The sequence below is a fragment of the Podarcis raffonei genome, chromosome 13, assembly GCF_027172205.1.
Source record: "Podarcis raffonei isolate rPodRaf1 chromosome 13, rPodRaf1.pri, whole genome shotgun sequence".
NCBI lineage: Eukaryota > Metazoa > Chordata > Lepidosauria > Squamata > Lacertidae > Podarcis > Podarcis raffonei.
The window spans coordinates 55,701,753-55,713,435 of NC_070614.1; the positions used below are offsets into that span (position 1 = coordinate 55,701,753).

At 48.2% G+C, this 11,683-nt stretch overlaps 1 protein-coding gene across 1 annotated transcript; it reads right to left on the reverse strand.

The window, feature by feature from the left end:
- Positions 1-2,191: 2,191 nt before the first annotated feature.
- LOC128399244 (zinc finger protein 586-like) lies at positions 2,192-10,134 on the reverse strand. The gene is made up of 6 exons (XM_053360483.1): positions 9,808-10,134; positions 9,207-9,333; positions 7,782-8,548; positions 5,229-5,342; positions 3,680-3,806; positions 2,192-3,257 (listed from the first exon to the last, which is right to left on the reverse strand). Exons 1-6 carry the CDS (start codon positions 9,877-9,879, stop codon positions 2,422-2,424), a joined length of 2,043 nt encoding a protein of 680 aa, XP_053216458.1. The 5' UTR covers positions 9,880-10,134; the 3' UTR covers positions 2,192-2,421.
- Between the last annotated feature and the right edge of the window lie 1,549 nt (positions 10,135-11,683).

Genomic DNA, 11,683 nt, shown 5'->3' on the forward strand with positions numbered 1-11,683 from the left:
GGGTTCTTTCTCTCTCCTTCTCTCTGCCTGCCCCTTCCTTCTCCCCCAGCAACGAGGGCCAAGTCCCAGGCGCCTTTCCAGCTCCGGGGAGACAGAGCTCAGCCCCCCTCAGAGCAGCCCCACTTTCAAGGCCCACTTTCAGAAAGGAGCAATACTAAGCAGTGTGTCTGACAGAGAGAGAGAGAGAGGGAGAGAGAAAAATAGCTGAGCTCGGGCCGAGTCTGGTGGCGCAGTCTGATTGGCTACGGAGACAGCCAGCCCTTTTGGCGGGAAGATGAGAGGCGCCTTTTCTGAGGGAGTTTTGAGGCTGGAGCTGAGATGGGAGAAAGGGGTGAGGAGGAGGAGAGGCTGTGTCTGAGGGAGAAGTGGCTCTGGCCTGAGGAGAAGGAGGAGAGAGGAAGAGGGGCTGAGTCGGGGGGGAGGCAGGCTCTGGGGGTCTGAGGGAAAGAAGGGGGCCGAGGGATCCCCTGGGTCTGGCGCACAAAATAAAACGCCTCAGGAGGGGCATTGCTGAGAGAGAGGGAGGCTGAGGGAAAGTATTAGGCTGTAAAGGAACCTGGGCTGGTCAAAAGGATTGAACTGCTACACCTCCATGACTAAGGAAAGGAGCCAGAGAGAAGTAACAGAAACTGAAATGAGCATTTTCCCACCTCGTCCAGAAACAGGAACATCTATTTACCTGAAGTGTAGCAGCTCATTTTAGCAACTGAAGTTTAAGAAAAGGTGTGCGTATGCTACTGGTCTACCTTATAGGAATGTTATAAAAGTTTGTTTTTACGGAGCGCTTTGAAAAACGCTTCAGAATGTACAATGCAGAGGTTGTTTCTCTCCCATGTTGCGCCCACCCCCTCCTGCTCCACCTTCCCTCTGCATTCAAGGGGCACAGATGGGCCTTTCACCAACCCCCCCCCCTTATTCCCACTGCCACCCCAGAACTCTGACCTGAACACTTCACCCCCAATGTAGCAAAGAATGAGGTGTGAGGTGGAGTACAACTGATTTATTTAAAAAAACCACTAATTTCAAGATAACTTGGTGTAGATAAGTTAGGGCTGCCATAAGTCCAGATTTTCTTGGATCTTAGGTAAATCAATAAAAAAATCAGGTTATTTTGGCATTGTCATAAAATTGGGGGGGGGGGTCCTAAAAAAAGCACAACAATGTTGGGGTCTTCCTAAAAAAGGCTCAACAGCTTTCAGGGTGTCCTGCTTTTTACTTTTTCAAATATGGCAACCCTAACATAAAGTGTATGGTTTCAAATCTTCCAGTTTTTTCTGCTCATTCTTCATTACTTTAGTACTACTGTCACAATGGGTATTACAAGGATGTTCCTATACTTCTGAGTTCAACTTCCAACTGTTTCCTTGCATGCTTTCTCTACTGGCCTGAGGGGGCCGGGGCCAAGGTGATGAGCAGATGGACTCCAGCTACAGCAGCTGAGACTGCGGATGAGGACAGAGACCATCCTGGCTGTGAGTCCTCTAAGACCTTCTCCTGCCTTGCAGGCCTTTCCCCATGTGGCCTAGCAGAGTCCAGACTGACTCCAGCTACAAAAGCTGGGGCCGCTGAACAAACTCTGGGGCTTAGCAGGTTTGTTGTTGCTACAGGTTTTTCTATCTGTATTTTAGATCTTCTCATGATTTATGTGGCTATTCTCCAGTGTGATTGTGTATTTTAATGTTTTTTTTATTGCTTATGACTACTCTGCTATTTATTTAATTTATTACATTTGTTTGACGTCTTTCATCCAAAGATGTCAGAGTGTTTCACAACATAAAGATGCAAAATAAAAACACAAAATACTTAATAAAAGAAAGAATAACCCCTTCCCACAAACACATTTGAAAGGACATAGATTTAATTAAGCAAAGCTCTGGTTTTTATGCTGTTGTTACACAAGCATGATTCCCAATTCTCAGCTGCAACACCCCAAACTCACCCTTTCTGCCTCCTTAGCTAACAGTAATTTAAATGCACTCTTATTATTTTGATCCCATGTGTACACAACTTTAAATACAAGCACCAGAACACTGTGCCTAAACTTAAAGAGACGCACATGCTTGCACACTTTCCAAGAGACTCATGACAGAGCTAGTGTGGTATAGTGGTTAGAGGGTCAGAATACGACTTGGCAGACCTGGGTTCAAGTCCCTACTTAGCCATGATGCTCACCGGGGGACCAGGCATCTTTCAATATGCGAAGGGCTGTGCCATGGAAGATGGAGCAAACTTGGTTTCTCCTACTCTGGTGAAGGAGTACCCAAACCAATGGATTTAAGGTAGAAGGAAGGAGATTCTGACTAAACATCAGGAGGAACTTTCTAGCAGCAGGAACTGTTTGACTGTGAAAGAAAGTAGTTCAGGTGGTGTGGGACACTCCTGAACTGGAAGGTTTTTAAGCAAAGGTTTGATGGCCATCTGTCATGAATTCTTTTGTTGAATATCCTTCATTGCAGGGGGTTGGAGAAGATGACTCTCACCATCCAATCCAATGCAACAATCCAATGATTCTTGGGGAATCTGATTCTCCCCACTGTGAGTTCTTTGATGGGAAGTGAGAAAGGACTCCTGACTAAAACATTCTCCACATTCCAAGCATTTATACGGTCTCTCCATTGTATGAATTATTTGATGGGAAATGAGATGGGAGTCCTGACTAAAACTCCTTCCACATTCCAAGCATTTATGTGGACTCTCCCAGCTATGAGTTCTTTCATGGGAAGTGAGACTTCCCTTGTGACTGAATCTCATTCCACACTCCAAGCACTGAAACGGTTTCTCCCCTGTATGGGTTCTTTGATGGGAAATGAGATTATATTTCCAGTTGAAGCTCTTTCCACATTCCAAGCAATGATAAGGATTCTCCCCTGTGTGAATTATTTGATGGGAAGTGAGCTTGGCCCTTTCCTTGAAACTCTTTCCACATTCCAAGCACTGATAGGGTTTCTCCCCTGTATGAATTCTCTGATGGGTAGTGAGATTGGCCTGCTGATTGAAGCTCTTTCCACATTCCAAGCACTGATAAGGTTTCTCCCCTGTATGGATTCTTTCATGGACAGTGAGGTGAGCCCTCCAACCAAAGCTCTTTCCACATTCCAAGCACTGGTAGGGTTTCTTCCCAATGGGATTCTTCTGATGGGAAGTTGATTGGGAGCTTTGACTGAAGCTCTTTGCACACTCCAAATTTTTATATGGTTTCTCTCCTGTGTGAATTTCATCATGGTCTCCCTTATTCTTCATTTCCAATTCATCACCACCTGCAGAGAAAAGAGAAATGGGTTAGAGCCTCAGCAAGAAATTGAGCCCCCAATTATTGAACAATGCTCATTAATGCTTGTGAGAGAGGAAGAACAGAAAGGAGATAGATGAGAGGTCTTCAGGGTTCACTGGCTTTGTTTACTGGCATTCAGGGATATGGGAACCTGAGATTCCAAAAGCCTAGCTCTTTTCTTGAATGGATTTTGTCTGGGCAAACACCACCTAGCAGAATGAGGAATAGCTGGGTATTGTCTTGCTATATAGCTGGATAGCCCTCCATTCAAGGTGAGCTGTGGGGTGTGAGAATCCCAGATGCTGTAGGTGGCGCTGTTCAGCCCCATCAAAATCTGGGATGTTCCTCACATAGATAGATTAGTACGGAATTTCAAAAAAGATATTAAGATCCAACAGGGAGCCTTACCAAGAGCGGCCATGATCCCACAATGCTCCTTTATGACTTCCGTATGCAGAGCTCTCTGGTCAGGATCCAGCAACACCCACTCTTCACCCGGGAAAGGAACAGCGACGTCTTCAAAGGACAGTGAACTCTTTAAAAGAGAGAGAGAAAGGTCCTCCTCTTAGCCAGTATAATGATCATATTACCACAAATTGTTTTGCTGTTTCCTGCCTGTTCCTGCTGTGCTGTTTTAATGGGATTGTTTTGTTTCCCATACATTCAAAGTATGGATGCTTCTTTTAACGTCTTAATGGCATTATTTTATTTTGTGTTTTGTTCTGTGCATTGTTCTGTGTAGGTGGAGGACCCGCCCAATGCCCTAAAAACAACTTCAAGGGGCAGTTTTGACAGAAGCCAAGAGGAAGAGGCGAGAGATTCCTGGGACTCCAGAGGAACCCTGGCTGCCCCACCCCTCCGCCTCTTTCCCCACAAGACCACTTTCCCCTACCTGAGCTGGTACCACAGTCGCTGCTTCCCCTCCACTCCCCAAAAAAAGATGGATGAGGAGGTCTTGCCAGCAACCTTATATCACCTGCAAGAGACAAAGGTAAGTGGGAAGCCAGTCTAGTGTCCGCATAAAGGGAAATAATAGCAGCATTCTATACTGCTTGGTCAGACCACACACGGAATTCTTTAGCCATACATGGACAACAATTTAGGAAGGATGTTGACAAGCTGGAACATGTGCAGAGGAGGGTAGCCAAGATGATCAAAGGTCTGGAAGCCAAGCCATATGAGGAATGGTTGAGATGGCTGCGAAGGCTGGTGGACTCTCCTTCCATGGAGTTTTAAAGCATCATGGATGCTTTAGTGGTGATTCTTGCAATGCAGGGAGGTGGACTAGATGACTGGCAGAGTCCCTTCCCACTCTACAATTCTGTGATTCTATGAAAGTCTCATTTGCTGAGTGCCCTCTGATTTGGGGGGGTGTTGGGCTGTCGTGGATGGGGTGGCGCTGCAGTCTAAACCACAGAGCCTCTTGAGCTTGTAAGGTCGGAGGTTCGAATCTGCGTGACAGGCTGAGCTCCCATTGCTCTATCCCAGCTCCTGCCAACCTAGCAGGGTTGAAAGCAAGTAGATAAATAGATACCACTGCAGCAGGAAGGAAAATGGCATTTCCATGCGCTCTGGCACTCATCACGGTGTCCTGTGGCGCCAGAAGCGGTCTAGTCCTGCTGGCCACCTGACCCTGAATCCTGACTGGACCAACGCCGGCTCCCTCAGGCTGAAATCAGCGCTGAGAGCCACACCTCAAAGTTGAATTCGACTGGACTTAACCGTCCAGGGGTCCTTTACCTCACCTTGTCCGGCTCCTTCATGCAGAATTTTGTGGGTGCCCCAGGGAGTTGGCACAATAAGGAACACAGTTTCATACCTGCGGCGAACTCGCCTCCTGCTCTGGTTTGCAGAAAAGAAGGGGCCAGGACCCTCTGCTCCCTCACTTGGGGGTCCCACGCTGCATGGATTGGGAAGACCCCCAATGCACCCTCTGGGGAAGGGAGAGGAGGCTCACCAGATCCCAGGGGAGAGCGGGCAGATCCCTTCCTCTTGAGCAAGGAAGGCGCTGCGGAGGGCGGGGCTTGGGCTCGGGAGGACCAGCCTGCTTCCCCTTCTTTTCCTGTCCGCTCTAGGAAGGCAGCTCCGCTCCTCTTAACCCTTGGCCAGCCGAGCGCCCCTTCTCTCCCTCTCCAAAGCAGGAGGATTTGGGGGTCCCTCTTGGCTGGCGAGCTGAGCTACTCCCTCCCTTGGAAACAGCAGCAGGAGGGGAGCTGGAAGGGGGAAAGGCTCTGCCAGAAGGAGGAAACCCCAAAGAGTTGGGGGGGACTCCCAGGGTCATCCCGTCAGCCTCCCCCAGGAAATGGGGGACAAGAACCAGGAGACCCAGGAGATGGGGGCGAAGAGGGTGGGGCTGGGAGACACCAGAGGCTCCAACTCCTCTCCCAGCCCAGAGGATGCTGCCTTCAGCGCTGCCCTCTCCTGAGGAGTCACCCCAACAGGGCAGGAGGGCCAAGCAGGCAGAGCTGGCACCAGACTCTGGGCCCTGCGCCTCTTAGGGGCCCCACGACAACAGAGCAACAGAATATTGATTGGGTTTATTGCAATTGCTGGTTGGTAAAATCAGAAAGTGAGGAGATGGCAGAAAGTGAGGAGGAATTAAAGAACCTTTTAATGAGGGTGAAAGAGGAGAGCGCAAAATATGGTCTGAAGCTCAACATCAAAAAAACGAAGATCATGGCCACTGGTCCCATCACCTCCTGGCAAATAGAAGGGGAAGAAATGGAGGCAGTGAGAGATTTTACTTTCTTGGGCTCCATGATCACTGCAGATGGTGAAAGCAGCCACAAAATTAAAAGACACCTGCTTCTTGGGAGAAAAGCAATGACAAACCTAGACAGCATCTTAAAAAGTAGAGACATCACCTTGCCGACAAAGGTCCGTATAGTTAAAGCTATGGTTTTCCCAGTAGTGATGTATGGAAGTGAGAGCTGGACCAAAAAGAAGGCTGATCGCCGAACAATTGATGCTTTTGAATTCTGGTGCTGGAGGAGACTCTTGAGAGTCCCATAGACTGCAAGAAGATCCAACCTCTCCATTCTTAAGGAAATCAGCCCTGAGTGCTCACTGGAAGGACAGATCGTGAAGCTGAGGCTCCAAGACTTTGGCCACCTCATGAGAAGAGAAGACTCCCTGGAAAAGACCCTGATGTTGGGAAAGATGGAGGGTGCAAGGAGAAGGGGATGACAGAGGATGATATGGTTGGACAGTGTTCTTGAAGCTACCAGCATGAGTTTGATCATACTGCGGGAGGCAGTGGAAGACAGGAGTGCCTGGCGTGCTTCTGGTCCATGGGGTCACGAAGAGTCGGACACAACTAAACAACAACAACAACAAAATCAGAAAGGGATTCGGAGGTCATTTGCAAGGGGACCCAGAGATTTCGACGGCCAGGGGGCCTCCACAGGCTTTATTGGGGTCATGGTCCCCAGGGGACAGGGGCCCCCTCTGCATGCCCACCCCCAGCAGGGCAAAGGGCCCCAGCTCCCTCGGATGGGGGACAGGAAGAAGCTGGTGTCTCCTGCCAGGACAGACCCTGGGGGTCCCTCCAGCTGCTCCAGGTTCCCAGCCCTGACTGGCAGCCGTGAGCCTCCAGGGTTCAAGACAGGGAATGTTCCCAGCCTGACCTTGAGATGCTCACAAGGGAGATTGAGCCTGGGCCCTTCTGCATGCCAAGCAGGTGTCCTGCTCCTGAGCTATGGGGGTCCTTCCCAGAGTACTCAAGGGGCAGAGCTGTGAGCTGCGTCTTGACTGGGTCTTTCACCAAACAGCCCCTTCATTCCAGCTGCCACCCACCCCTGAGTATTTTTATATTTTCCTTTATGATTTATGACCTTATTTTTCATTTATTAAAATTCATATACTGCCTTCCTTTGAAGATATCAGGACATTACACAGCATTAACATTCAAAATAAAAACACCAATTACATAATAAAAACAAAAATGAAAAACACCAGTATTTCCGTCTCCCACAAAGACACTTAAAATGATAAAGTTTAATTAGCCAAAGGCCTGATGGTTATGTTGTGCTTACTTAAACACCCTTCCAAACTCTCAGCCAATCAACAGCCCCTCCCCCAGATAACATTGCCTTAAATCTATTATAATACTGAACTTGACTTACTATTATTACATAAACTACTTTGCTAGAGGAGTACACAGCTTTAAATACAAACACCAGAATATGGCACCCAAATTTTAGGCAGACACAAATGCATGAACAATTTCTAAGAGTCTCATAGGAGAGCCAGTGTAGTATATTCCATAGAGGATTTGACTACACCCTGGGAGACCTGGGTTCAAATCCCTCCTTGGCCACGAAGCTCACTGGACAGCCTTGGGGAGCCTAACCTACCTCACAGTTATTCTCATGATTGAAAAGGAGGTGAAGAACCATGTAACCCCACAAGAACAGAACAAGAAAGGAGATTCTGACTAAACATCAAGAGGATGCATTGCAGTTGGTTAGACTAGATGACCCTCAAGATTCCTCCCAAAGCTACTATTCTATGACTCCAGGATTTCCCCCGCTGTGAGTTCTTTCATGGGAAGTGAGATTTCCTTCCAGCTCTTCCCACATTCCAAGCACTGATATGGTTTCTCCCCTGTATGAATTTTTTGATGGGAAGTGAGATTTTCCTTGAAGGTGAATCTCTTTCCATACTCTTGGCTTTGAAATGGTTTCTCCCCAGTGTGAATTCTCTTATGTTGCCATAACGTTTTTGTTGAAGCATAACACTTCTCACATTCCAAGCACTGATATGGCTTCTCCCCTGTATGAATTCTTTGATGGGAAGTAAGACTAATTTTCCGAGTGAAGCTCTTCCCACACTCCAAGCACTGATAGGGCTTCTCCCCTGTATGAATTCTTAGATGGGAAGTAAGACTAATTTTCCAACTGAAGCTCTTCTCACATTCCAAGCACTGGTATGGTTTCTCCCCTGTATGAATTCTTTGATGGGAAGTGAGAGTATCCTTCCTGGAGAAGCTCTTTCCACATTCCAAGCACTGGTACAGTTTCTCCCCACTGTGATTCCTCTGATGTCGACGTAAGTATCTGCTTGTAGTAAAGAACTTTCCACATTCCAAACACTGATATGGTTTCTCCCCTGAATGAATTCTTTTATGCTCTTTGAGCTGTGAGCTGTGATTGAAGCTCTTTCCACATTCCAAGCACTGACTGAAGTTCTCTCCACACTCCAAATCTTGATATGGCTTCTCCACTGTGTGGATTTTGTCCTGTTGTCCCTTATTCTTAATTTCTAATTCATCACCACCTGCAACAAAGAGAGGAACAGATCAGAGCCCAAGAAAGAAACGAGTTCCCAGTTTTTGAATAACGCTCATGAACACTTGTGATAAAGGAAGATCTGCAGGGAGTTAGATGGGAAGTCTTACTGCAGAATTCAGTGCCTTTGCTGACTAACATTCACTGTTATATTTATGGGAAATTCATATTCAAAAAGCCTGTTCTTTTCAGGGATGAAATTTCTTTGGCTCAATCATTGAACCAACTCCATCTGCAAGGTCAAAACTCTATCTGAATGTGAATTGGATTCTCTGTCTACCAATTACCTAGCGTCCAGGGGAGAATTAAATTGCTGGGTAATGACAGGATTCTAAATGGGTTTGGAAAATAGATCAAAAAGCTCTAAACTAACTATTGGTGATTTCAAAAGATTAAGTGACGTCCACTTCCCTAGACACTCAGAAAGCCTATCCACACCCTGATCCCTGTGCAAAAAGGCAGAAGGGGAGGAACAATATTCACAGACCAAACAGTCCCCAGCCCCCCATGCAAGGTGAGCTGTGGGGGTGAGAATCCCAGGTGCTCTAGGTGGCAACGTTGGGATCCATCCAAATATGGGAGGTTTGTCACGGAGAAATATCTACTGAATTCCAAAACAGATATGATGACCCAAGAGGGAACTTTACCCAGAGAGATCATGGTCCTCCAAGTCTCCTCCATGACTTCCTTATGCAGAGCTCTCTGGGCAGGATCCAGCAACGCCCACTCCTCAGCCGTGAAACGAACAGCGACATCTTCAAAAGAAACTGAGCTCTGAAAGAAAAATATCCTTCTCTTAGGCAGCATAAAGATTATTTCCTGCACGTTGCTCTTTTGCTTCCTGCCTGGGCTGTTTTAACTGGATTGGTCTGCTGCACATTTGGATTACTGGTGCTTATTTTAATGAACTCCACGTTGTTTTATTCAGATCAATTTGTGTGTGCAAGTGTTCCAGTTTGCCAAATGGACGAATCCCTTTCTCCTCTCCCTGTGTGTTGTTCTGGGATGGGAAGACTCTCCAGATGCCCCAAAGACAATTTATAATAAATAATACTAGCGACATTCAGAGTTAAGGTGAAGGGGCTACTCAGTATCCTCTGCACATAAACCTTCATTAATGGCATTTTCAGCCTTTGTTAGGGGCAGCTTTGACAGAAGCAATGAGGAGGGGAGAGATTTGTTCTGTCTCAGAAATGCCCTCTGTCCCTCACCCTCAGCCTCTTTCCCCCCATAGCTCCTTCCCCCTACCTGATCCGGTTCCTCAGCCGCTGCTTCCCCTCCACCAGGATGAAGAGATGGAGGAGGAGGTCTTGCCGGCATCCTTCTTTCACCTGTGAGAGACAAAGGGAAGTGGGGAGACAGGAGTGCAGGATGCTTCTCTCAGAGCTGAAGCAGTGCATATCTAACTACAGATTAAGAAATACTCCCCTATACCTATTTCATATTTAATTGTGCAAAATTATTTATCAGGCTCCTCTGGGCTCTGGGCCTCAAGTGTCTTCCCCAAAAAGATCAAAAGAACCACCGGATTACTTTCAACACCAACAGAATGGGACCAAACTGAGAAAATACTCCTTCCTTCTTACCCAGTGGCTTATCTCTGGTGTCCAACAGAGACTTCTCTACTTCAGAGGAATCAGGACCCATTTCAGCAAACGGATCCTTTCCCTGAAACAGCAACAAGGATTCAAAACAGAGACGGGGAAGAGAATCAGAATAGGAATGGCAGAGACAAAAACTTTAGCAGCATCTGATATCCTTCCTTGGATATTTCCGAAAAAGGATGGGATTTAGGGATCTTCTCCCTCCTTTTTGGAGCCCCTTGGGAGCATCCAGAGGAAAGTCTCTCTCACCTGCTTCTTCTCCACCTGCTTCCTCTCCTCCGCCTGACTCAGGAGGAAACCTTCGGCCAGGGCCACTGCCTGGAAACTGGTCTCTGCTCCGCATTCCCTCACCCAGCTCTCCATCTCCGCTGGAAGGACAGCCAGGAACTGCTCCAAGATCACCAGGTCCAGCATCTCAGCTTTCGTGTGCCTTTCTGGCTTCAGCCACTGGTGGCAAAGGTGGTAGAGTCGGCTGCAAACCTCTCAAGGTCCTTCGGCCTCCTGGTAGCAGAACTGCCTGAACTGCTGGCTCTGCACCTCTGAGCGAAGGGTGTCCTCCTCTCCCAGGAGCTTCTGCCCAGAGCTTTCCCAGAATCCTGCACTGCTCCCATTGACAATGCCATGACCTCTTCCTGCTCCAGGGCCAGCTGAGTCTTCCTCACCCATCTTTAGGAGGGAATCCAGTTTTTCCTTGGCCAAGTTCTGCCTGTCTGATTTAGAGGTGCTGGCAAATACTGCAAAGGAAATATATTGTTCTGTTATGAAATTGGCACACGGTCAGCAGAAGAAGGTCCCCTGAGCAAGTGTGGATGAGTCTTGCTAGGAACCAGGGCTGGACTGCACCCCAGGCCAGACTCTGAGCTTTCTGTAAGAAAAAAGGGAAGAATGAAGAAGAAGAAACCCTCTCGCCCTCCTAGGGGGAAAGTGGCCAGGCCAAAAGTGGAGGAAACGGAAGCGGTTTCTATGAGATGGGCACCAGGAGCCTCTCCTCCTCCCTGCACTGGACTAGATGACCCTCGGGCTCCCTTCCAATTCTACGATTCCATGTTCCTATGATTCTCACAGGGGCCACCCAGGGGCCTGAATGGGAAGCTCCCCAGCAGGACTGGGGCGCAAGAGCCCCTCTCTCGCCCTGCGCTTCCTTCCAGCAACTGGGATTCAGCAGCATCGCTGGGGAGACAAGAGCTCAGCCCTCGAGGATGAAGCCAAGCAGAGCCCCTCCTCCTCCTCCCTGCCCTGGTCCCAGCCTGGCCTCCTGGGGCAGGGAGTTCCGCAGGCTTGACTCTGCACGGCACCAAGAAGCGCTTTCTCTTCTCTGCCCCCTGCCCTCTTCCAACAGTCAGCCTTTCCTTTCTATTTCTTCGGGATGCTTTGTGTCCTAATATTTCCGTCCCTCTACACCCTCAGCTAATAAATGGGACTGATTTCTCAGTCTGGGGGGGTTATTTTCAGGCCCTTTTCTTCCCTCCCCAAACGGCTTTGCAGAGAGGGGGGTCAGGAGCCTCTGCCCCTTGACTTGG

Excerpts from the sequence above, each read along its gene's own strand:
- LOC128399244 (XM_053360483.1), bottom strand. The coding sequence starts at position 9,879 with ATGCCGGCAAGACCTCCTCCTCCATCTCTTCATCCTGGTGGAGGGGAA. Across the intron at positions 3,807-5,228 it reads CCGCTCTCCCCTGGGATCTG|AGTTCACTGTCCTTTGAAGA; the intron begins GTGAGCCTCCTC and ends TCTCTTTTAAAG. Across the intron at positions 3,258-3,679 it reads TGGGATCATGGCCGCTCTTG|GTGGTGATGAATTGGAAATG; the intron begins GTAAGGCTCCCT and ends TTTTCTCTGCAG.